Here is a 27,343-nt window from a genome sequence, read left to right as displayed (position 1 = left end):
TTCCAAGAACACCCTACATATTTTGGAGCTACGTTTGATCACTAAGAGCAACCAGTCATCTCTCTTCTTTCGGCTGGACTTGGAATAGTTCAGGCAAGCTTAAATTTGGACAATACATCCAAAATATTCAGTCAGAAGAAGAAAGCCCTTGCTTCCTCCCTGTTTTATTTTCACTGGATGAGGCGACTAGAAGAGCAGGTGGACAAACAAATGTACGTGCTTTCATTTTGCGAGACTTTCCAACATCCGCTTTGTCTAATTTTAACTTTCACTGCCACATTGCGTCTGCAGGCGGCAGGCAGCACTTCTCACCCATGCTGGTGGAGTTTACTGTCGTGCTGCAATTGAAAACAATGAACATCCGGTTTTGCCATCTGCTGCACTCCAACACAGTGAGAATGCAGCAGCAAGAGTCTGGGGAGCTACTTCTATTGTAGCCGACCACTCGCTCATAATGAGGACGATGGCTTTGGCACGCAGTGAGGCACTTTCTCAGTCCGGCAATCACAGGTCACATTTGCTGCAACTTGTTCAGGCTTTGAGAGGAAAATGAACAGTTTGAATCAAAGGACGTCTAACATTTTCATGTCACAGACGATTATTAGACTTACACATTTCCGTTTGATTAGATTTACTCCCACAAGTGTATTTTACGTGTTAATTTAGTTTTCTAGACCAGCAGTTTTCAAACTTTTTAAGGTCCCAGACCCCCAAGTTGATTCTCAGTAACTCTAGGACCCCCATGTGATGTAATTTAACCCTCAGGATCCTGATATGAAAAGATTGCATAAATTGTACATAATGATAAAATTACTATTAATAATGCCTGTGACATACGTTTTACAAGCAGTTGAACACAAGAAATCAGACGTCAATCCAGCATCACTTATCTGATGTTTAGATATATCATTTTAATAATCATAAATATAGTTTTCTTATGATAACATTTTTATTGCCAATTTTCAGGTCATTTTTTTTGTTTTCTTTCTTTTCTTTTATATTTGTTTTGTTAATGATCTTTTCTTTTTTCAAATTTTTTATTCATTAATTTCTTATTAATCTTACAGTAAGTTTTTGCTAAATTGTTTTTACTAATGTTAAGGCAATTATAAGCAATTTCTTTACTAATGTTCTGGTAATTTTTTTTTTATTATTATTATTTACTGATTGCGTTTCCCCCATGTTTTTGAAAGGAATCATATGAATTGTGATGATCCCACTCTTGTGTCGCTGCCTCCCCGAGTCATCATGACAGTTTGAGTGTTCACACCCTTGTTAAATCCCAGTTAATTATGATTTATGTAAGATAAATCATGCGGTGATTGATGAAGTTATCATGTTATCAATTAATTCGTTTCTAAGTTAATTTTAATTCATTCACTCAGTAATTTTCTAAATCAAACAATCATTTTCCAAGGCCTAATACTCATAAAATTGAATTCGAGACTTAAATTTTTTCTTCTTTTATTTTACTAACATAAAGAGAACTATACAATTTACAACAGACATAATACATACACACATACATACGTGCACATGCATATAAAGTACTATATGTAATATAGCTGCTCAAATTAAATACTGCAGGTTTATTATCTATGCAATATTTTCATTTAGCCATATCAACTGTTGTCTGGCCTCCACTGATTGTTTTGATGAAGGACACTAAATCTGACACTATAAAGACAATGAATTTATTAAAAAACAAACAAAAAAAAGGTGACAGATTAGAAATGTATGAATTGAAGACATTTCACATTTAAGACTTAGAACTGCAGACACTCAGTTATCCTTTTTTATTAATGTTTGATGCCTCGATAAATGCATCATGCTGATAATAATGGCAATAATACATAAACAAAGACGGTAATAAATGCTGATATAACTAAAGTAAGCACGATATTAATAACAATGCACAAATTCAACAGCATGTGCCTCTCCTCATGCTGCTTGTCCAAAGCTGACCTGAAAGCAGCTTCAGGCTTTGCAGAGGAGGCGTCAACATCCATGTTGCTCTGAGAGAAACTGATATACACTTTATTATTATGTTACTAATGTCGGTGGTTATACAGAAACTGACACCCAGTCTCCCTCTCTCACATGCACACACACACACACACACACACACAGCTCGGGTGTGTGCTGGTTCTGGTGCAGACAGTCAGATGTTGGGTCAACCGGACTGACAAACATGTCAAAGCAAATATGTCTCTGAAGCAGCACCGATCTCCACCAGATATAAATCCTAAACTTTTACCTTACAAACCTGTTCAGGCTCCACAGACGAGCTGCTGGGGAAATAAAAGCCTCTTGTCTCTTGGCAGAGCTCCAGCCGGCTCACTGCGGACCCCCGCAGGCTTCAGTTGATGGAGTTTCTAAACTCCAAAAATGTTCGATTCACAACTGTCATAAAACTGCAAATATTCGAAAATCTCCAAAGTTGACTTATTGCCTCAAAAAAGATTAGAAGTGAATTTAATGATGAAATAGTATATAAAAACTTACTGAAGTTGTCCTGTGTATCTGCTGCTTTCCGCTCCTCCCGTCAATGCTCAACTGAATTGTGGGACATGCAGGGCTGTGAAGGATACACCAGTTGTGTTCCACTAACAGAAGGGTGTATTTCTCGGCCATGTTTGAAGGAGCCTTTGAAAGAGCACAGCCTTGTCGCAGTGCTGTGATAGAATCTGTCTTCAAATGCAGCACTGGGGGGCTGCAACTCCTGAGTTGGGATGCAGCTTGTCTCTTTGTCTCTGTACACACCTGTTCCTGATTCCAGACCTGCACAGCTAACTTCCATCATGTCATCACCACCCTGCCTGCAAGAACCCTGCACCAGCAACCAGCTCTTGCCAAAATGTAGCTGTCAGTTTGCCAGCCTGTTTGCCTGCTGGCCCTGTGGATCCCTCAAGCCCACCTGGACGTCCTCTGCCACACAGCCAGCCGCCACCTTCCTCACCTTCCTTTCACCTAATGTTCAGTAAATACATGCATTGTCTCAGCTTTCAATGCATTAATTCCCTAGACATCTCTGTAACTCAAAATACAAGTGATTATCTTAACATTATGTTTTAATCTCACCACTTTGAATTTATTTGACAAGTATTATACCTTGACGATTCCATAATTAAGATAAACCAAATTATTTTTTCATATCAGAGTCCTGAAGGCAAAATCACTTCAAGTGGGGGTCAAGAGCTTAATGACGGTCCAGAGCATGAAAAAGGTTGAACCCCCCCTGCTCTAGAACACCCATTCTGCTCCCTGGAATCTCCTCAAGGATCCCTGTAAGACACTTGGGGATCTCTGTATAAATTAGAGATTAAATTCCTCCCCACAACACAAGTGTCATCTTGGAATAATGAATAAAATGTGAAAACACCAATCCAGATAGAGACAATCAGTTGTTTTGACAATAGCCCTTCAGTGGAAAAGTCAGTCAAGTGGAAATGGAGCACAGTTATGATGATTCATAAAGGCTAGATTATACTGCATTATAATGACTCTCTCTCACACACACATACATACAGAGGCGTGGCTCCATCATGAGTCATCCCAGACAGACAAAGGAATGTGACATCACACCTTGTAAATTATGAAAGGGCATTATAAGGTGAAATGATGTGAGATGTTGGGGTTCAACCAGTGTGCCTTTCTGAACACTGATGATAGCATGACCAAAATTTGGGACTGGTAGTCAATATATTTATTTTAGTTGTGTTAGACACTCATGATTTTAGACTGTTTAGGGGTGCTCAAATACACCTAAATTTAATTTTAGCACCCCTAGTAAAAATAATAATAATTATTATCATCACTATCATTAATCATTGCAAGTAGAATGTATGTAGCATTGTGTATGGACATGTCAGGGCACTGATGAGTAGTTCCTAACAATATTTTTAACAATCCTATCATTTTAACTGCACTCAGGGTTGTAAGTGGTTGGTCTATACAGACTTGTAGTGGGTTTTGTTTTGTTTTGTGCAAAACGTGTGCAGTATTTTAAAGAGAGATAGAGACGGAAAACACAAGATAAGGAAAAATATAAGATAATATCTTTCCTGGATAGAGCAAATATTAGTCAATTTTATTTTTAAATTTCAGGTGTAAGGTGTGCTAGCTTGTGTTCGCTGCTCAAACGTCTCAGGTTTAACATCATTCCCATATTATTCTATTGAAAGAATTTTTTTATACATTTTTTAAAAATTAAAATTTATTAATAGAAATTTAGTAAAAGAAAATGAAAAAGAAAAGAAGATGAAGAGGAGGGAAAGTCCAACGTAAAACAACTTAACAGTTTTTCTTCTTTTTTCTCTTCCTCCTTTCCTTTCCTTCCTCTGTCCCTCCTTCCCATGTGTTTGTCTGTTGTGTATTTGTTTGTGAATGTATATTCAGACAGCTGCTTCTGTGTGCATGGTTGGCTGTATAATGTGATGTCTGGGTGGGTTTGGTCTTTGGGTGGGTTTATTATTTACATGTGGTGTAGGTTACCTCCTGAAGTAGCCTACATGTTGCCTTCAGTGACGTTATGTAAACTCTAGCACTGTACAGGAAGTTGCCCAGAACAGACAGTGGGTCCATCATTTTTATTTATTTTACACCAGAGTTTCACTAAAATGACGCAGACATGACGGGACCCGACCTAACCCCAAACATAATGTCTAAATTTTTGTCAGAACCCAACCCATTTCCTTTATGTGCATTGGAACAACACAAAAAAACAGAAGAAAAAAGCCAAATTTGACATGATTTTACACAAAACTCAAAAAATGAGCCGGACAAAATTGTTGGCACCCTCAACTTAATATTTGGTTGCACACCCTTTGGAAGAAATAACTGAAACCAATAACTTCCTGTAACCACCAACAAGCTTCTTCCACCTCTCAACTGGAATTCTGGACCACTCTTCTTTTGCAAACTGCTTCAGGTCTCTCAGATTTGAAGGGTGCCTTCTTGCAACTGCAATGTTGAGATCTCTCCATTGGTGTTCAATGGGATGTAGATCCGGACTCATTGCTGGCCACTTCAGAACTCTCCAGCGCTTTGTCTCCAACCATTTCCTGGTGCTTTTTGAGGTATGTTTCGGGTCACTGTCCTGCAGGAAGACCCATAACCTCTGACGCAGACCCAGCTTTCTGACACTAGGCCCTACATTGCGGCCCAAAATCTTTTGATCGTCTCCAGATTTCATGATTCTTTGCACACAGTCAAGGTACACAGTGCCAGAGACAGCAAAACAACCCCAAAATGTCTTTGAACCTCCACCATGTTTGACTGTAGGTACTGTGTTCTTTTCTTTGTAGGCCTGATCCCGTTTTCTGTAAACAGTAGAATGACGTGCTTTGCCAAAAAGCTCTACCTTAGTCTCATCTGTCCACAAAACATTCTCCCAGAAAGATTGAGGCTTACTCAGGTAAATTTTTGCAAACTCCAGTCTGGCTTTTTTGTCTCTGTGTCAGCAGTGGGGTTCTCCTCGGTCTCCTGCCATAGGAGACCGAGGAGATCTCATTCATCTCATTCAGATGACGACGTATGGTCCGAGCTGACGCATTGCACCCTGAGTCTGCAGGACAGTCTGAATATGGGTGGAAGTTGACTGAGGATGTTTATCCACCATTCGAACTATCCTGCGTCACATTCTTTCGTCAATTTTTCTCTTCCGTCCACGTCCAGGGAGATTAGCCACAGTTCCATGGGTTATAAACTTCTTGATTATATTGCGCGCAGTGGACAAAGGAACTTCAAGATCTCTGGAGATGGTCTTGTAACCTTGAGATTGGTCATATTTTTTGATCAACTTTTATACATTCTAAGTGGTTTAAGGTGTGATTTCAATATTGCCAGCACCTGTTACTTGCCACTCATGAGTTTAAACGAGCATCACATGCTTGAAATAAAATAATTTACCCACAGTTTTAAAAGGGTGCCAATAATTTTGTCCAGTCCATTTTTTGTAAAATGATGTCAAATTTGTCTTTTTTCTTCTGCTTTTTTGTGTTGTTCCAACGCACATAAAGGAAATAAACATGCGTATACCAAAAACATTTGTAATTGCAACAATTTCTTGGAGAAATGGTGTATTTTCTGGACAAATTCCAGGAGTGTCAATACTTTGGTCCATGACTGTATATAGTTTTGACAGATGTTTGTTTGAGTAAGCAATTTTATTGATGTTGTCTAATATGGGTGGTGGTTGAAGGTTGTTATTGGTTGGGTTGATTTTTGCTTTGCTTGCCGATTTTAATTGAGTGTATATTTGTGAATATTGCCCTTTCCCAATATCATACTTCTGCATCTGTTGGAATGTAGGTAATGTATTATTTGCAAAAAATGTGGTGTAGGTGTGTTATGCTTTTTCCCTTCCATCTGGTGCCTGCCATGGATGATTTGTTAATGAGGAAATCTGGGGTATGTAGGCTGGGTGACATTGTGACGTTTGTTATTTTATTGATTTTCTGACAGGATGATTGGGTTGTGGCAGATAAAAAAAAAATAAATAAATAATAATAATAATAATATTAATAATAATAATAAAAAATAAGCAGATGTGTTTTTTTGATAGTGTTGCTGAGGACACTATTGTATTGTATTGTTGAATTGTATTTCTTGGCATGTTGTTTGTTCCATGTCTAGCCATGAATTTTGATGACGAGTTTTGTGAATCCAGCTGATGATGTATTGTATTTGGTTGGCTAGGTAGTAGTGTTGAAAATTAGGGACCTTTAGCCCCCCTTGAGCCTTTTATTTTTGTAGTGTAATCAGTTGTATTCTGGGCTTTCAATTTTTCCAACAGAATTTTGTTCTGTGTCTAGTGTGTTACACCATTTGATGGCAGGCTGGACTGGGGTCATTGTGAATAGGTAGGGGCAGAGGTGGAAATAACTAATTACATTTACTCATGTTCCTGTAATTGAGTAGCCTTTTTTGTGTACTTTTTTAAAGTCAGTGATTTTTCTTTTACTTCAGTCCATTTTTGCTTGAGTTTTGTCCTTCAGAACATTTGAAATCAGATCCATTACAGAAAACAAATGGTTAATGACAGATTGTGGAACCTTTCACAATAAAAGTTCAGTCAGCAAACATGAGACGGGGAGCCTGCTTCTACTTTGTTGCTGCTACTTTTAGTCATTTCCACATTTCACAATAAAAGCTGTATGATGAAAAACTGCAGCGAGGACCATTTAGACTCAACAAGCAAAATGGGTGAAAAAAGGGGAAAAAACAGCAAGTTGGCCTGACAATGAGAACCATGTAGACTCAACCATCATATTACATGCTTATTCCACATGTGTCAGTTGAGTCTACAGGGTCCTCACTTCAGTTGAGTGTAATGCCCCTTTAAAAGCATGCAGTGTGCAGCGTGTTCTCTCCTCCTTTTCTAACTGCATGGAAAAGATCCCAGCGAACACAGTTACTGTTTGGAAAAAGGAGCTCAGTCACTTTTACTGCCAGGACATTTGACATGAGACACTTTGGACTTTTACTGCAGGACATTTTTACTGCACTACTTCTACTTCTACTGCAGTCACATACCAGCAGAGGAACAGTACTTCTACTTCTACTGCAGTCACATACCAGCAGAGGAACTGTATGTCTACTGGAGTAGCAGTTTATAGAACTCTTACCACCACTGCCTGAAGCTCTGATTGATTGATTGAGCACTTGAGCACAGTCTGCTACAAAAAAAAAAAAAAAACATGAAAATCTATGTGTGTGCATAAGACTGGAAATGTGCTAAGGTGCTGATACTTTTGAACTCAATTTTTGAATTTTAGCATATCTTTTCAGCAGTTTGGCATGTAAGAATGCATAGTTGGGTTTGAGTTTCAGAACTAAAGTAGCAATGTCAGAGAGGGGGAGGGGAACAAGCAGCAAGATCCTGATTGCAACAGAGAGCAGCAGGGTTCATGGGAAATGTGAACTTAATTTAGAGAAACACAAAATGCTACTTCACATGTAGCACCTAAACCTTGGCACAGGTTGGCTATTTGATTGTGTGTATCCAGGCAGGACTGGCTTCATCAGCAGAATGCAGCTCAGCTCCAGATGCAGGAACAAGTTGATTATTAATTTTTCCAATAACAAGTAGTGTAAAGAATTGCTCTTTCAATTTCAGTCAACAATTTTGATTGTAACAAGTGGTTGCCAGAGCCCCACTACTGGGGAAGGCTGGGAAAGTCACTGACTGACTTACTTTTTTCTGAACTAACAGTGGAGGCCCAACAATACCTGCAGGCACGACAGAAGCTTTACACCATGTGTAAATATACCATAGAGTCTTAATCTACAAAAACTGGGTTGCAAACATTTTAGGACTTACACACATACGTGCCACTGATTTTTCATATCTACTCAAAACATCTACTAGGGGATAAGATAGAGGCCACCTTTTAGAGGCTGTTTTATGACAGCCAGCACAACTTTAAAAGTCATATATTTCAGTTGGAAGTATACTGTATTTCATGCTTGTACCACGTATTGTGACGACCCAGGTTCGTTTTCATTGCTCATGAAGTTTGAGTCCTGCCTCCAGCAAGACCTCTCATGTGTGACCGAGACCATGTCTATTTTCTGTATTGTTGTGTAAACCTAACCTTTTCCTAACCTTAACCAAGTGGTTTTTATGCCTAAACCAAACCTCTCCTCTAGATACTGTATATGTTTTTGTTGGCTAAAGCTACCAAATCTAGTTCTAGTTCCGCTCTGGAAGTGGCTTTAGCCACTAAAATCAAAACTTGTGTTTGCGCACATACACTACCAGTCAAAAATTTGGACACACCTTCTCATTCAGTGTTTTTTCTTTATTTTTATTATTTTCTACACTGTGCTGTAGATTAATACTGAAGACATCAAAACTATGAACACATATGGAATTATGTAGAAAACAAAAGTGATAAACAAACCAAAATATATTTTAATAATAAAAATAAAGAAAAAACTTTGAATGAGAAGGTGTGACCAAACGTTCGACTACACAAAAGGCATATGCTCATATCACAAATTTAATGTGTGTCCATATGCGCAAAAACAAACAAACAAAAAAAAAAAATCAGTAGATTAAATTTTATGACTATTGCACGAACTCCCAGGACACAGGGTTGTAATTTTTTCCAATGCACTTAATGCAGACGAAAGCATATCTGCAGTCTAGAATTGAATCTTGGCAATTTTTGAGCTTCGATGCTTCCATCAGACCAGACATAACACCAACACTATGCCCACACAATGCAGGAGAGGAGCAGTGGAGAAGCTTTTGTGGATTTCAAAAGAAAACTTTCTCTCCTGTCCCTCAGTGGCTGATGACTGATGCTATAGTGGAACTTGGGATTTGTAATTTGGAAGAGACAGACTGAAGACAGTGCTCACAGATTGTGATTAGCAGACAGCTGACTAATATACCGCCACATGGATTTCATTCTGTGCTTCCTTACTCAAAACTTAAATTGAGAGTCAATAACTGAAGTCCATGTGACCTTTCCACAGAGCCAAAACTTCATCATATTGGTGAAATTAGTTCCGCAGCACCAGGGTAGGTCAACCAATTTAAGAATAAATACTTCGCAGAAAATGAACTCACACACACACACAGACACACACACACACACACACACACACACACACACACACACACACACACACACACACACACACACACAGACAAGCTGTATGAAATGGGCTTTGCCATCTTTTATACTAAGATTGCCATAAATGCCTTTAATCCACTGCTCTTTTCTTTACTATGCCGACCCAAATAATACATAAAAAAGCCAATGTGTCACCTAATAATTAATAATAATACTTTGCAGACACTAAACTGGTAAATCTTTAAATTCTCATTTCCCTCATTTCCTTGTTTTGAAAGGCTTAAGTAATAGAGGAAGTTTAATTTGTGTTGTTGTGATCAAACTGGAGAGCAAACTAATGGATAATTTTTGATGGCTTACAAAGGTCTCAGACAGTGATGAATGTCCTCCACTTTTCTTTAGCGTCTACGAACAGACTGCTGTTGTTTGGCTGTGCAGTAAGGGAGCTCAGCAGCCCTCTGTTCATACCGTTTTAGCAAAGAGGGAAGAGGTCAGCCTCTGGTTTTCATCCATGGTCTTTGATAACAACAAGACGCACACTGTGTTGGCTAGGTTTCACACACTGGAGCAGCGGCGGGCAAATTCTTGGATCAAGGGCCATCGATTCCAACTTTACAGTTTATTATGACTGTCCATACTCAATAGACAACTGCACAATAAACAACTGTTATTGTCATTTCACATATTTAATTTCTTTCTTCTCTGCATTTGCTTCAAAATCCATTCAATTATATCTTTATAACTTTTCATGTGCACGGCACCTTTGCACAATGAACCAAACCATTTGTTTTCCTATGAATGTACAGTACTCAGCAGTGTGATTGGATTCTATTATAAATTATGATCTCAGAGTTGGAATCAGATACAACTGCTGTACACTGGTCATAAATTATTCAGGCATAACACTTCTGTATAGTTGTGAAATACCTTGTTGTACATGCATTCCTCCTTTCATTATTCTGTTTTTATTATTCCCATTTGCTTCATTTATTTTTATTTTTATTTGTTTTATTTTTTGTGATGTATGTACTAGAGGCTAAAGCAAACCAGAGTCATATTACTTGTCTGCGTCAGCACACTTGGTCATTAAAGTTGATTGTGATTGTCCATGGGCTGGGTTAAAGTGTTTCACAGGTTGGCCGCAGCCCTCTGTCATGGTTTTACCATGACTGCACTACAGCTTTAGAGGTCCAATTTCCACCAGATGTTTTTATTCCATTAATCCTAATTGATGGTTTAGTCTGCAAAAAGTCGGTGGTCGGTGTGAAGACATCACAGATGAAATGATTTGTCCTTCAAACATCTGCACAGATCACACAGCACCAACAACCAGTGACGGCCCAGTTTGCAGTGAAGCGAGTAGAAACCAAAGCTAAGTTTTTACCTCAGCACCTGGCCAGTCACTGACTCACTGGTATTGATGAACAGCCATATCAACCTTCCAAACATGTAGAAAGATATATTATATATAGTCATATATATGGTCATTTTATGCTATGGAATAGTAAAAGTTTTACTTACTACTCCTTTAAAAGTATGATACCTCTTCCTGGCAGATTTCATAGCATGAGCAATTGTACAGATACAAGTGCAGCATGGTAAACACTTCAGTCACTAAAACACCACAGGGACACTTAAGCCGATTGTTAGTTAATTATTAGCTATCAAGATCTAGAATTGTAAAGCAAAACTGAACTTTCAGTCCACATGAGATAAGATAGGATCAGGACAGACTAACATTTTAGTGTCACGCAAATCAGTCTTGAATGATCAAACAATCATCAGAATAACATAATACAACATAAAAGAACATCTTCAGGAAGAGCACAGCCTTGTGCAAGGACCATGTACATAGGCACAAGCACCACTTATGTATATATGTGTGTGTGTGTGTGTGTGTGTGTGTGTGTGTGTGTGTGTGGAGGCATGGAAGGGCACAAGGGAGTAATTTTGTCTGGAGCGCCAACATAGGTAGAGCCGGCACTGTGTGGGGGGAGGGGGATGTGATCACACAGTCCCTCTCTGTATGTGTCATATCAAATCAAATAGCCTTTATTGTCACTGTACAAGTTGCACAACGACATTTGGGTGTGCCGTTATTGTCAGTGTGTGTGTGTGTGTGTGTGTGTGTGTGTGTCAGAATGTGGATCATATTTTTGTCTCAACTTGACCCGAGACAGAAGCATAATAACCGAGCCTGACCAGCACCTGACAGGCATTCTTTTTTGTGTCCAAAGCGACCCCGAGCCACACATTTAGCTTGTCCTCCATCGCTCTGTTGTAAAGGAGCTGACTGACTGAACCCGACCCCAGTCTGAACAGAATTTCCACACCTGGTCAGACCTGTCAGGTCCTGATGGGCTTGTGTGTGTGTGTGTGTGTGTGGCGGGGGTGGAGGGTTGTCCTCCTTGTGCTGGTGTTGGCTGAACAGTGTTCAAGGTGGGAAAAGGTTACACTGTTATTGTGCCTTGCCGTCTTGTGTTAATGGAATGAGTTCAATTCTGCGTTAAGCCAGCAGTGGAGGGAGTCACTGAGCCAAATCCAGATCTGCAGCATGTGTTGTTTGATGATGTGCTATATGTGCGACCCAACACTGGGGGGTTTAAAAGCAACTAGCAGCAACTAGCTGCTATTTGGTTTACGTTGGAGGAGTGCTATAAATGTGCACGGCTAGCAAAAGCACCTGAACATTCACGTTCACCCACCATTGTTTACGAAGCAAATGTCGCTGCCTGATGCATGCGTTATACGTCATACACGTCAACGCTATGGTGCTACATGTCACGCCATATGGTCATGCCTCTGCTATCTAAATCTCACACACCGCGGCAGCATTGTGCCAGCATTGTTTGGTTCAGTGTGACAGAAACAAAGGCGACATAACGACAGGTTTACATTACAGCCGTGTTGTGGGGTCTCTGTGTAGGAGGGCTAGAAAGTGAGGAACTAAAGAGTGGTGGGGAAATGTCCTCATTAGTTGCTTTGTGCTACTCCGCTAATCCACAATACTGGATTTCAGCTGCCAAAATAACAATTTTGCACACATGCAAATGTCAACAAGGTGGACTATGCCAATATAATAAAAACAACAATTCCCAGTACCCATTTTTCTTTTTATTTAATTCTAATTTTTTTGTGAAAGCACTCTACCAGGTTGTTTCTTCCTGGCGTATGGATACAGTGTGCAAGTTTCCTGCCAGATCTACTTCCCATTTTAAATAAGAAAATAAGAAAATAAGGGACATTTAGTTTCCTCAAAAAATGGGTACCGGGACACGTTGGTTCAAGTCTAAAGTCTGCTTCGAGACAAGATGATGAATGATGTAAAGTGTAAAAAGGGGGAAAAGCTTTGAAAAAAAAAAAAAAAAGATTCGTATAAGAAGTCAAACAGAAATTTTGTGCCCAGCAACACATCAAATGTCATTTTACATTCACTGTAAGTTGCCTTTTAGTTATATTTATTTTCATGTAACAGTGAAGTCGACTCCATCATCAAAGTATTTTGAGTCTGGGATATATTTTCTGACCTGATAATGCTTGTTTTGAAGTGATTTCTTTTTTCTTTTCTTTTGTTTTCTTTTTGTTTTCTTTTTGTTTTGTTTTTTTTACTAGTGGATTTCTTCCACTGAACCTCACAACATGGTACGGCTCTGCACTTCCTACCACCACAGTTAGAAAAACAGAACAGAGGGGAAAAACTGGTGTGACACAAAGCCTTTTAAAAAAAATCATTTCAGATTGGAGTCCCCAACCCAAACCAAACTCAACGCTTGGCAAATGTTCTTCTGCCCGTGAGGAGGCCTGTCTGCAGGGACCAGAGCACAGAATTGCCGGTCCGGCTGCAGATCCAGAGCCAGTTTCTGACACATCTGTCACCATGATAGCAGATGGGCCTGAGGTTAGGCAATACTGACCTGGGATCAGCAGAGGAACTGACCACAAAGAGCAGGAGTACCTTGGGGGACGACTGCAGTGTGTCAGAGAGACCGAGTTTGGGTAAGGACACACTGACACGCACAGCACTCATTCGAGCATGAATTGCTTGTGCGCTTGACACACACACACACACACACACACACACACACACACACACACACATATATACACACATGCATTCACACAAGCACAGCCAAGAAGGCAGAAGCCAACACACCATCTGCTGCTCCTGTGTTGGAGTTCCAAATCCCAGTTATCAACAAAACACACAGAAGACCTCCAAACTACCCCCTTGGATACATCATTCCCTTTGAGAAGAATACTCTCTCACTCACACACACACACACACACACACACACATAAACACACGCACACACGCACGCACACACACACCTTCAAATCCAGTTCAGATGTAAGAAGAGGCAGATAAGTTCTTCGTTTCCCGCAAAGTGTGATGGAACTGAGAAGATGGATCTCATCATTTCTTTCAACAAGTGTATTCACCTCAAACACGCGCGCACACACACACACACACACACACACACACACACACACACACACACACACACACACACCATAACCCCACCTCCTCTCTTTCTCTCTCTCTTGATTCATGATCATTTTTTAAACAATATTTACACTTATCATCACATCTGTTTATTGCTCTCATTCGTTTGGCTTCATTGCTGGTCACAGACGTCATCAGAAAATCAGAATACATCTCTCCGTCTCTCCTTCAGTGTGTGTGTGTGTGTGTGCGTGTGTGTGTGTGTGTGTGTGTGTCCACACAAACATGCAGCCAGACTAAACTCATCTTGTTCAAACCTTGCACCCCTGCTGCGCCAATAATAGGTGCATGTGTGTGTGCGTGTGTGGGTGTGTGTTGACATACGTGGCTGATAGGCCTGTGTCAACGTGGTGTGTTTGGTAATATCTTGGGTTAGACCAAGATATGGTATTAATATTGTATATATTGTCATTCTAATTAAAATTGGGATATGATCCAGTCTATTTCTTCTTTTTCTTCTTTTTCTTCTTCATCATCATCTTATCTTATTATTCTGATTTCAGGAGCTTTTACACTCTGAAGAGAATACAGTCTGGTGGAAACACTGAATACATGCAATTTTTTTGCCATGAAAAAAACACATAATATCAGTGGCTTTTTATTTTTTTTTATTTATTTATTTTTTTTAAAAAAATATTATTATCATTATTATTATTGTTGTTGTTGTTACTTGCATGAATGGAAAAGAAATGAAAATTTAAAGATACTGACCCGCATCAAACAAAATATTAGGTATTGGCAGCTTCAAATGCAGATTATCAGTATCAGCTTTGTTATCGGTCTTCAAAAAATACACTGTCTACACAAAATGAGCCCTGTCATGCCACCCCCACACACACCACACACACACACACACCTGTCTGTGCACCGATAAGGCGTCAACCACCGCAGCTCCAAATGTGTTTGCACACCGGCGTCGGTTGACTGCACTTCCTCATTGAACGACTTGAACAATTTATTCTGACGTGCTGCCGAATCCGAGGGGAATTTAGATTGAGATTGAAAAAAGGAAAATCAGACACAACCTGCAAGCCTGTTGGGAGTGTGTGTGTGTGTGGGGGGGGGGGTGAACTGCTGAGTAAACCTGAGGAAGGGAGACAGGCAGATATATGAGACTGTCACTCAACATTATAGTATCACTACAACATGGACAATCATTAACACAGCCAATAAATAAACACTGCAATCCACACGGAGGTCAACCTGCAATTCAGCTCGCCTGTTTAGCTCCTCAGCTGTTTGATGACACTGCCCTGACTCAGGTCCCTCACAACAAAAAAAAAACACCACTTGAAATGGTTCTTTTGGCTTGTGTCTGGTCAGACCCCCTCGCAGTGCTCTAAGGCAGGGGGTTTCATACTATTTCATGGTGTGGACCCCCCAGTTGACTTTCATTAAAGGCAGATTATGCAGTTTCAAAGGGGAGGACACCCCACATTGTTGGGATGTGGTGAAGCAGAGGTTCTCCAAGTCTATTTTTAGAGATTGCAAGGTGATTAAGATGTCTGTGCATATTCTCACTCATCCAGGTCATAGGCATCTCATGGAAACTCATATAACTAGGTCCAATGAGTTGATTGTCTAGAAAAACTATGTATATAAATATATATAAAACTATATAACTAAGTCCAGTTGACCTGATTCAATTTCCATGAGAAAAGGTGATTAAGACCTAAGCAAAATAATAATAATAATAATACATATTATTAAATACATACATATTACTCTACGTGTGCAGCCTGTGACAGTGGTGTCAAGTAAGGATCGGTTTGTTTGTAAGGGGCTGCAAGACAATAAGATTGTAAAGCACTGTGGTATAGAACGATGAACATCACTCGACAAGAGTTCAAGGACAACTCGTTTACCCTATTATATCCCAAAACATGAACATTTTGTTCCACTGTAAGTGTTTCTGTGTACATTTGACATCAGAACACTAGATTCAAGACAGGTGTTTAAAAGTGCTCCATTAATTCTGTGGGTTATTAGTCTTGGCATGAACCCGGGCAGCGTCATCCTTCCTCAGCTTCATCTGTAACATTAGTAAACAAAGTGGTGTGGCCTCCCATTTCAAAGTGCATGTAAACCTTGCAGTGATTTTGCTCTATGAACCCTATGTGAAAAGATGTTTTGGTTTGTGTTAGTTATTAAATTGTTCCGATGTTGAACACTGACAAAATAGATTCATAGTGGTGAGATTAAAGCGTAATGTTAAAAAAAATAATCACTCACATGCTTTCTTGTATTGTAACAATTTTTGCTGAATTAAATTACAATGAAATTAACCCTTTGAAACCTGAGAAAATTCGCTTAATTTCTTTCAAACACATCATGGAAAATGTGATTAATAAATTTGCAAAAAAAAAAAAATGTAAATCACTGGAACATTACCCAAAAATGCAGGGAAAAGTGCAAAAATTGCCTAAAAATAGCAAAAAGTCTTAAAAATAACTGTACTGGAATATTTTAGAAAGTGATGTTGGATCGGTGTCAGATTTCTTGGCTGCAATAAGACACTGAGGACCCCCTGGAAACCCTTCTGGGACCCTTAGTGGTCCTCAGACCCACTTTGAAAATCACTGCAAAAGGCAATAAGGCATGAGCTTATAGACCCATATAACTTGACATGAATGCTCCACAGAGGTATTGTAACACCAGATTTGGAGATGTGGTACAACAGTGTTTACGTGCATTTAACCACATTACAGCCTTTTCTGTGATCTTTCTGAGACATGCGCTTATTCAAAATATAGAATGAAGTCAGAATATGCATATATATGTCCACATTAATTGAAATCAAATACAAGCTGTTGGCCAATTTAGACATCTGAATTATTCCTCATGTCACTAAGGATGCCCTTGATGTCCTTCAAGGACCCCTGAGGGTCCTCACACCCCACTTTGAAAACCACAGCTCTAAAGAATTCTTTGGATTCAAGAGAATTTTATTAATCACCGAATGGGTGGTTGAATATGACAGCCCGCAGCAACACAAAACAATACATGTACACATACATTCAAAGGAGAGCTGCCATATGTGACCTCTGTAATAAACTGCTATAAATAGCAAGAAATATAATGCACATACATTAAAAGCTGACATAGAGGGGATAAAGGACTAGCAATTGCTCTTAAAAACAGGTGGAGCGTCCCGTTGCCCTGATCACATCAGGGAAAATTCTCATGCCAACATGTGCTCCGGAATGCTTTGAGTTTTCCCTTCATATTTGTTGATCACAAAAGAACCCAGGTCTCTCTGTTAGCTCAAATCACCTGAGCGCAGATTTTTTACAATATTATTGAAGCTGTTTCTATCTTTCAGCGACAAGTTGTGGAACTAGCAGATTAAGAAAATGTTGAAAAGCCTTTCAATAAAATACACTCAAGATCACTGTACTAAGAGAAAAAGAATTCATCCACTCTGCTGGCCACATTTGACAATTACTTCAGTATGTGCACCCCACCTCGGTACCGAACCCAAATACTTGTGTGAGTCGGCAATTTCAATGGTCCTGTGCTGGTTAAAACCTCATGTTACAGTAAAGAAAAGCACTCTTTACTAAGAGTCTCTATCTCGCCATGCTCAAATGGTTCCACATGGTATATGAACGGCATTTTTTTAGCACTTTCCTAGTTTACCAACCTCTCAATGCGTTTTACAATGTCTGCCTGATATTCACCTACTCATACACACTAACACACTGATGGTAGAGGCTGCTGTTGAAGGACACTTCAACACGCTCTCTGGAAGAGCCTGGGATTAAACCAGGAACCCTTTGATAACCAGATGCCTGCTCTACCTCCTGAGCCACACCACTCCTGTCTACATAGCCCCTGTGCAGTGCCCTCACAGTATCTCAGACCGCATACCTCAATATCAGTACTGTGATGACTACTGGTGTATTCACAATGAGATTTAACCAATCATTATTAGTGTGGATATGATGACCAAGCAGGTAGAAGCAAATAATAGAACAGCTTAATGAGTTCAGAAAATTACACCCATGTTCTGTGATGGAGCCTTTAAAAGCAGGAAAAGACAACACTTATGCCTTATCATGTTATTACAATATCCAAAAATCCCAAAGGACATCTAGTTTCATATTGTTATAATATTGATCAGCACTAATCAGCAACATCTGAATAACTTTGTAAGAACCCCTTCTGATTTACAAGTTCCATTTATGTGGAAAAAAAAAAAAAAAATCTTTGAATATCTATGTAGAAAACTCCATAACTGAGTGCTGGGACCCAGACAAACTGCTGAAAATGCATTGAATAGAAGTAAATGTCAGTGGGGAAAAGCAGCTACTGTCGTTTTGCTGAGAACAAGGCTGACTTTTAGGCAGGTTTCCACACAGTGTGCTTCACACAGTATGGTCCAGTTATCATTTCAAAGTTGAAATCCTAGGGCTTGGAGCTGGAAGGGCGTAGCCTAGTGGCATTTCGGATGAAAAATATTCAGAGATTTATTGCCTGGCTTGAACTGAGACCACAGCCAAAACTTAAATATTGAGGGAGGGGGTGGGGGCGCGTAGGGGGGTCAGACTGGAGGATTTATTTGGTCAGTGAGAGCGATGTGAAATATTTTTTGACTCTGCTTAAAAGTTTGGAGGCAGAGAAAAATCATTACATTCTTGTGGCTCCAAAGAGCGTGAAATTCACCGAGCAGGTTCCAAAAATGGCCCTTAGTGCTCCAAGAATGTTATTCCTTGCTAAATAAAACTGAACCTCGGAGTAAATGGATAATAACTGACAGATTTTTCCCCGCTTTACTTTGGGGGGTGGGGGGGCAAAAGCCGTGGCTACAAATTAAGGAATGAGTGCTCCCTTTCTGGAGCCTCCATCTCCACAATTTCCCTCTAACTTGTGAGTCAAAGATCCAATCTGTTCCGCGACGAGCCGTCTTAACAAAGAAAATAATATGTTGTGTCAAGTATTGTCAGGAAAGATCAAGCCTCAACCAGGGAGAATATTTCCCCCTTTGTATTCTAATAGTCTAATAGTTTTTCCGTCTGTAAGCCTACCTGAGAAGAAGAGAATGAGCACAATCCCGAGGAAAAACATGTTTCCTGTGCTTGCGCCGGGGCTCCAGAACACCGGGACAGGGGGAAGACGGGGGATCCGGGACGGGACTTGGTGCGTTCTCGGCTGATCCAAGCACCGCTGCGCGCCCCGCAGACAGCCAGCCCGCCGCTACATTCACCGCGCCGACCTGTCCGTCCGTCCGTCCGCCTTTTGTTCTAGTTGCGCTGCGACGGCTGAAGTCGCTCAAGTTTCAAAATCCCCCAGATGGAAGGGAAAAGCCTCGGAGGAAATCTGTCGGCTCCGGGGAGCAAAAAAGTGCGCGTCGGCAACGGAGAGGCAACCTTGTGCTTTTTCTGTTGTGTGTGCTACAAGGCAGCCTGGAGAAATAAATCAAGTGTTGGAGTGAAGATCAGCGGGGCTTGCTGCCTCTGCCCTTGAACACTCATCAGATCATCACTACGCCCACGACGCGGTTCTCACCCGGTTGCCGAGGGGGTCCCGTTCATGCTGCGACCATGATGCTGACAGACAGAAGAGGCTGGGGTTATTAACCGGTGATATCCCTCCTCCTCCTTCTCATCATCATCACCACCATCATCATCATCATCATCATCACCACCATCATCATCCTCTTCATCCGTTCACCGTGTTAAGGGCTTTCCGCCAAGCACACATGCTTTCTCCTAGGGAATAACACATCCTATGATCATTTTTATGTCGATATATCACAGCAAAACAATGAGATTACATATATTTTAGGAATATTATAGTATAGTATGTGGGAAATATCATAAAGAATAACAAGATTAGACAAAGTGTCTAAAAAACGCACTAAACATTTATCATCTTTGATCTCACGGTAGATACAATAAAGTCCATGAAATATGACTTCATTGTGAATGCATATAAGAATATTTCAGGAGTATTATCATAGGTTACCATTGGTGATAAAGAAAGTAACGTACAAATCCACGGCCTCTAAATCCCTTTGAGACTGTATAAACTTGAAATTTTAACTCATATATTCCATATAACCACAAGAATGCTATAGGAATATTATAGTGATAAAGAAAAAATATATACAATAAATTGTAATAAGGTCATAGAATGCCACGGACTCCAGGGTAAGTCCCTTGGAATACCATATGACTGTTAGAGGAATATTGCAGTGATACAATAAGAGATTTAAAAACAGTCTACCTTAAAGTAAGATAAAATCACTCTAAACCCTTGAGTGCCACAGAGGTCTGTATAAAATGTTATGAGAATATTATTGAAGTTCAAATATCATAAATTACTGTAAGAAATGAAATGATATGCCTGTTTTAATCTCTACAGGACACAGAGAACTAATAACTTCAGCAATGTCCCAAAGCTCTGTTCCAGACAAGAATGGGTAGAGGAAGAAAAGGAAACAAATCTGGGATTATATATATATATATATATAGAGAGAGAGAGAGAGAGAGAGAGAGAGAGAGAGAGAGAGAGGGAGGGAGGGAGAGAGAGACAGAGAGAGAGAGATGGAATATTATTAATTACAGCCTTGTTTCCCTGCATTGAGCTGGCAGTTATTTCAGCTCTCTAAAACAGTAAATTCCAAAGTGGGGTCTTGAGACCACTAGGTTCCATTTTTGATATTGGATGATGAAACCATGATTATAAAGCACTGACTGTTATAATCAGAGGTTTAGATCCCCTGACCTGCAGTATGGACAGTTTTGCATTTCTATACCAACTCATATATACACAAAGAAAAATAAAAGTACCAAATATAACTTGACTGGTTCTTCAAGAGTGATGCTATAGAAGAACCATTTCTGACTCCACAAAGAACCTTTCAAACAATGGGTCTTATAGGGGACCATTTCTTTAAACGGTTCAGTGGTCCCTCAAAGACCCTAGTTATTGGCAGACCCAGCAACAGTCATTTCTTAAAATAAATAAATAAACAAAGTCTTTGATGGGTGGGTGGGTGATGTATGGGTCTTTGATGATCCGTTTAAGAAATGGTTCTTTAAATAACTGGTCTGAAAGGTTCTTTATGGAATCAGAAATGGCTCTTGAGAGTGAAGAACAAAGAACCTTTGAGACATGGTTTGTTAAGTGACCAGTTCTTTAGATGGTTCTTCAAGGAATTCCCAAAGGTGCTTCAAAGACCCATCAAATTAAAAAAAAAAAAAAAAAAAAAATGTAACAAAAAAAAAGTTGAATAAAGTTTTTTTTTTTTTTTTTCAAATTAGTTCGCGGTAGAGCCATCTGGTTTCACAAAAACCCCTTTCAAGTTTTATTCAAGTAAGGAACCATCTGCTAAATAAAGTGGTTCTTTAGTCACTGATGGCTCTTCATGGAACCACACAGTTTTAAAGAACCATTGTAAATTTTTTATTATTTTTTACCCACAAAAGTCTACTCTGATTACAGGCAAGATTTTGGGGGAAGAAATGAGTTTCCATGACCTGAACATGTCTACATTTTTTAAAGTAAAGACTAGCAAACAAATTTGTTTATCAGTATTTGTGGCTCCAAATAAAACTTCTACTAAAATGACAGCTAATTTCTTATCTTTTTTAGTAACACAACTGTGGGATGTTAGTCTGCTACCAGTGAAATGATTAGTTCTGTAGTGTCCTGTAGATATTCATGCAGGCATATCATTTAATTTCTTGTCGCCTGCACTAAAACAGCTCTGGTAATGGCATTAGTAGACAGCTTGTGTCTGGATGTGCTCCTTCTTAAATGTAAAATTCAATCTCCACCGTTGATGCTAGCAAGATATGACAGTGTGCCTCAGAATCAGAAAGAGAATCGATAGCTTTTCACAACTGCTGTGTTGTTTAATAAACTGAGAGGCAACCAAGAGATGAGCCTCTCTTCTCTGAAACCGTTGAATCAAAAGGGTGAACATGATCACTTTATGGCATCTCCTCCTTCCTTGTATGCTTTCTTTCATAGTCTCAGGATATTTTGCAAAATGAGCACATTGTCTTAAAGGACCATAACAGTGATTTTGAATGTTTGAATTACATTGCAACAAATGCAATATTTATTACACATGCGAGTAATAAATATTGCACAACATATAATCAAATTTTTTTATTTTCAAATTTAGAAATCTTGCTTTTAGCAAAAACTATGGATGACTTTATAAGCATGATGGAATACTTTTGTGAAGAAAGGTTAAAATCTAATGTCTGAAAGTTCATATTCATATCATTGTGGAATGAATGGAAACCAGTGGCTGGATAAAAGGTAGGAAAAATTATATTTAAGTTCTAAAATATGACTGCTTGCTTTAGGAGAAAATTAGCAGAAAAGTGATGCATATACATTTCGTAGATATTAAGCTAAATATGCAAAATCCCTGGTATAGTCTTTTAAAGTGCAACTAATGTGCATGAAATGTGAGAGAATTGTTTCCCCACCAGAAAAGGATTGGGTAGAAGAGAGTAAGGGTGTTGAGGTCAGGATGGGGTTGGATGGGTGGATACATTTACCTTCAGTTTGTATCCACAACATATAATCTGCATTTCAGAGCTCAAACCATATATTTTATTGCTGTCCATGCTTTTCTCTCCTGGAATTGCAGACACCGCCTATATTTGGTGCAGAGGAAGTGGGGAGGGGGGCACTGTGGTAGTGGCAGTCCTTATCCAGGGCGCTGTGGTCTGGCCCGTTAGGTGCACCGCTGGACTGGATGATTGTGTAAATGGAGGAGAGAGGGGGGCTGGAGGAGATTTTTATGACTGGCCACCCATAAATAATAGTAACACAGCAAAACATCGCAAGCACATACACACACCACATGCTCACAAATGATGGTGCGCACATGCTAATGAAACACACACAGGCTGTGATCGGAGCACCACCATGTCTGCTGAAAATTTCTTGTAATTGGTAATGGGAGCAACTGGGATAGCAGACAGTTTATGGGTGAGCATCTGCATAATGCTAATGCCTGGGTGCCTGGGTGTTACAGATTAGTTTCACTGACACAGGAGAAACAAGATAATGGAATTTGTGGTTTGACCAAACTGTCTGGGTTTGTTCCCCACCAAATCATAAGCATTAGATCAGCCAGCTCTATAGATGTAAGACAAAAGAGAGAGTGGGGGGAGACAATAGTGGGCAAGATGCTTTTGTTGATGTGTTAACAGCTTTTTTCAGCCCCTAGTTACAAATTGCAAACAGTAATCAGTGAGTCCATTTTAATGATGACATGCACATCACCACACACACTCACACGCACAAGTGTTACAACCTCGTCCCATCAACCTAATTACATGCGTCTCTGTTCACCCCACAGGTCGTTCAACCTCATGGCCTGTTAGGCAACAAGCTGTTCAGCTAATCAGTGGAAAGCCTTCTCTCGAGAGAGAGAGGGACATATGGGGGCACCAGAACAGGGGACCAGAAGAGTGCTGCGACATCACAACAGACAACAAGCATTGCAATAGACAACAGCTGCTGTGACATCACAATTGCATCATAAATCTCTTCATGACAACATCTGGCCCCATCATGGAGGTCTGTTGGAGAGCTGGCCGTTAGTTAATAAAGTTCTAATATACAACAACAAAGCCACAAAACAGAATTACCTGTTAAAAAAAAATGTTTTTCATTAAAGGGATAGTTCTCCTATTTTGAAAAACGTGATATTATTTCACCCCCTAGCTGTTGTGTAGGACAGAAGTGGTGCTATCTTGCTCTCATTGTTACTGAGTGCTGGATACTGGCTGGATGCTCCAAATGCTAACTGTTAGCCTCCTGCCATTGAGCTGGACTTCCCCCGACCTTAAATTCTTAAAATAACCACATTAATTAATTAACTCAAATTGTTAATGAATAACTGAGTTTGAGTTTAATGATATGAAGTTTAGTTTTTACAGCTCAACTAAGCTACATTCTTGGTAATAGGTGAAAGTGAGAAGCCTGACTTACATTTGTTTCCAACTGCATTTTACTGTAACACATTACTGGGTAAACTGTCTCATCTCTAACCTTAGCTTCTCCTCCAAAACCACAAACTAAACTTGAGCAGCCATTGTTGGTTTGTCCCATAATACTTTATGTTCTAGGTGTATAACATGTTTTTGTGGGCAAAATGCACATACTTTTCACCCTAAAAGTGGATGAACAAGATACAATAAAATACCTTTGCGGGGGAGCTTTAGATCAGTGTTTTGCATACCTCTACATCAAGTGGGCTACTTGATGTATTCTGCAATCAGCATTTGAATAAATTAATTACTAGTCAGAAATCGAACCTCAAACTTTTTATCAGTTGAATGAGGTGTTAGCCGATCTCAAAGATAGATATAGCATATTAGAACCAAAGCCTCAAAGGTAAACACTTTGCACAGGCAACGTTTTAATTGTCTGTTCTTACAAACAAATGAGCATGAAAAATAACTAGCAAGTTAATTCATGATGCAGTAAATGTTACTAGCCTATTTGGTCAATTTAGTGACTACGTAACTTGTTCTAACAGACTGTTGCTGTACGTTGCAAGAACAAAACGATATTGCCAACATTTGCTAACAGCATGAAAGATGTTCATTGTAGCTACAAAACTTAGCGTGTAAATCTGGACAAACTCCAATTACATTGTCTGGCCTCACCAACAGGTTTGGGTAATGTAGTGGTTTTTCCATATATTAGACATCAAATAGATGAACCACTATGCTGATGAGCTAATTACTGACTGAGTGTGTCATTTGCAGCCTGGTGTAGGCCAGTGCCTCTTTGCAGTGATTTAAGATAGATGAAGGACAAGTATCTGGAATCGTGCACTGGTTAAAGTATGTAGATTGGTTTCGCATGTATGGAAATACATATATGTAGTACATGCATGCAGGCTTGTAATAGCCTGTATGACAGCTTAATGGGTAGATGTAAACTGCATTGATTTTTTTAAAAAAATATTCCCTTAGTTGATATTTACTTTATGTTTTTGATTTTTTCAAATTAAATTAAAATTTAATTAATTAATTAATTTAAAATATTTTAGAACTAAGAAAAAATGGTTCACCAAAAGACAAAATGGTGTAATATGGTGGACAGATTTTAAGGTAACACTGTCTTTGGATCATCCCTTTTACATTTTCAACATGTAAATTGATATTTAAGTTAAACATCAACAGGGCGCCCCGGAGCTCACCAGGTAAGGCTGAGTCTTGATCTCAGCGTTCTGGGTTCGAATCTGACCTCAGGCCTTTTTCTGTATGTCATCTCCCCTCTCTCCCCTGCCTTCCCTGTCTCTCTCTACTGTGACTGTCAAATAAAGCAGAAATGCCAAAAAAAAAAAAAAAAAAAAATGTAAAACATCAGCCAGAGTTCAGTAGAACATCAGCAAGCCATAAATTACATTTTTAGATCTTCTCTGTCTATATAAACAGAGAAGATCTGAGAGAAAACAAAAGGAACTTAACTGATGTGTGCTTTGAGAACACTAATGATGAGACAAAATACAGCTGGGAAGGCAGGACGCAGGCAGACAGGTGATCAGCAGGTGGACAGCTGAGGTGGGCACATAATTGGCAAGGTGGGCATGTGAAGAGGGAAACATCATAGGTGGGACAGAACACACACATAAAACACAAACAAAACAGACAACATAGAACACAGAAGACACACACAGGAGAAAGACAGAGAGAGATAACTGGCCCAGTCAAGGAGAGCAAAGCGTTTCTTGCAGAGTTTATTACATTAATTTGTTGAAGCTAGCACTTTCTAGCACAGGAAAACAGGTACAGTTGAGGGTTTAATCCAGCTGGGGCGGGAGGATTAAAAACTGGGGTAGTGTTCTAATTGGTTCGCTCCACTCTTAGGTGTGAAAGTAACTTTTTAATCTTTCCACGGCAAAACCAATGGTTTAAGTTAGGAGAACTCAACTGATAGGCTTCTCTCTGCATAGAAAGTACGGGTTCATGATTATTTTGACACCCCACAACGACAATAAAAAAAAAAAACATTTTAGTGAAAAATTAAAAACTGCACATTTTAGTTTACCATCCCTTTAAGAGGTGGTTAAGAGGTGACGTTTTATACTTTGGAACCATTAATGAGTCTGGGTGGAAGAGCAGATTTGGAATGAGTGACCGGTGGACTTGAATAGAACAGGTCTGACATGAGAGATGTGACAACAGCAGATTAATAACTGGTAATAGGGAATGGATGAACAAACGTAGGTGCCAGCTTGTAGAGAAAGATCTTAAGCAGAAAGTTATACTCAACGTCCCACACAATAGTTGGGTACAGCCAACCATTAATGGTCTGTCTGGTGTTTCCAAGGATCAGAGAGACATCCAACAAAGCAGCAGCAATTAGACAGTGGGATAGGAGGATGGCTCTAGATTCGCTTGAAGATTCTGACCTGAGAATCTGGTGAGAGAGGGTATCAGGCTTAGTATTCATGGACTCTGGTAGATTGGACAGGGTGAAATTGGACCTGGAGAAAAACAAGGCCCATCTAGCCTTAGAAGACATTTGGCAGCCTTTATGTATTCCAGTTTCTTGGAGCCATTGCTTCAACTCCTTCAATCCTATTCTTACTGCCAGCAGCACTCTGGTCCTGATATTGTCATTCATCTCTGTGGGAGAAAAGTCAGTAAGAGGGGAAAAAAATATGGATGAAGTTTGTCTTTTGGGGATCATCACACTCGAAATCTGAAGCATCCACCTCTACCACGAAATTGCCAAACCCAAAGAATCTTCAAATTCGTTTTTGGTGTGGTATTCAGGCCAGTCTAGGACAACTTTCACTGTCCCATAGTCTCCATCTCCACTTTTGCTGCAGTTATGATGAAGCCTTGGAAGGAAACAGAGGATTGATGAAATTCACATCCTTCTGCTTTCAATACAGGTGATTCTCCAGGTGATGCTAAAATATTTGCTGGATAGGACATCCATCTTCCCTTCTTAGATTGGTTGAATATCAAGATATCATTAAAGTAAACAGACACAAAGTGGTTGACCATATCCCTCAAAACAATGTTTACAAGAGTACAGAAGAGTATCGGAGAATTAGTAAAGGCATCACTAGATTTTTGCAGTGCTCATTTGAATATTTGAAGTCAGTCTTCTGCTTGTCTACCTGTTGGATCTGAACCAGGTGGTAGGAAGATGGTGGTTTCCTTTAGCAATTCAAAAGACATGACAGAGAGGATAACAGTTCTTTACAGTGATTCAGAGAATCATTTAGAGGTAATAGTTGATGCAGGGTCAG

The 27,343-nt window shown here is 39.6% G+C and overlaps 1 protein-coding gene across 1 annotated transcript in view; it reads right to left on the bottom strand.

The window, feature by feature from the left end:
* gfra3 (GDNF family receptor alpha 3) overlaps positions 1–19,177 on the bottom strand; it is a 55,397-nt gene extending 36,220 nt beyond the window's left edge. Inside the window, exon 1 of the mRNA XM_030062234.1 lies at positions 19,119–19,177. Coding sequence (XP_029918094.1) covers positions 19,119–19,158 — 40 coding nt within the window. The 5' untranslated portion in view covers positions 19,159–19,177. The remainder of the gene's footprint in view (positions 1–19,118) is intronic.
* Between the last annotated feature and the right edge of the window lie 8,166 nt (positions 19,178–27,343).

This window comes from Myripristis murdjan, chromosome 10, assembly GCF_902150065.1.
Source record: "Myripristis murdjan chromosome 10, fMyrMur1.1, whole genome shotgun sequence".
NCBI lineage: Eukaryota > Metazoa > Chordata > Actinopteri > Holocentriformes > Holocentridae > Myripristis > Myripristis murdjan.
This window is presented reverse-complemented; position numbering and strand designations above follow the sequence as displayed.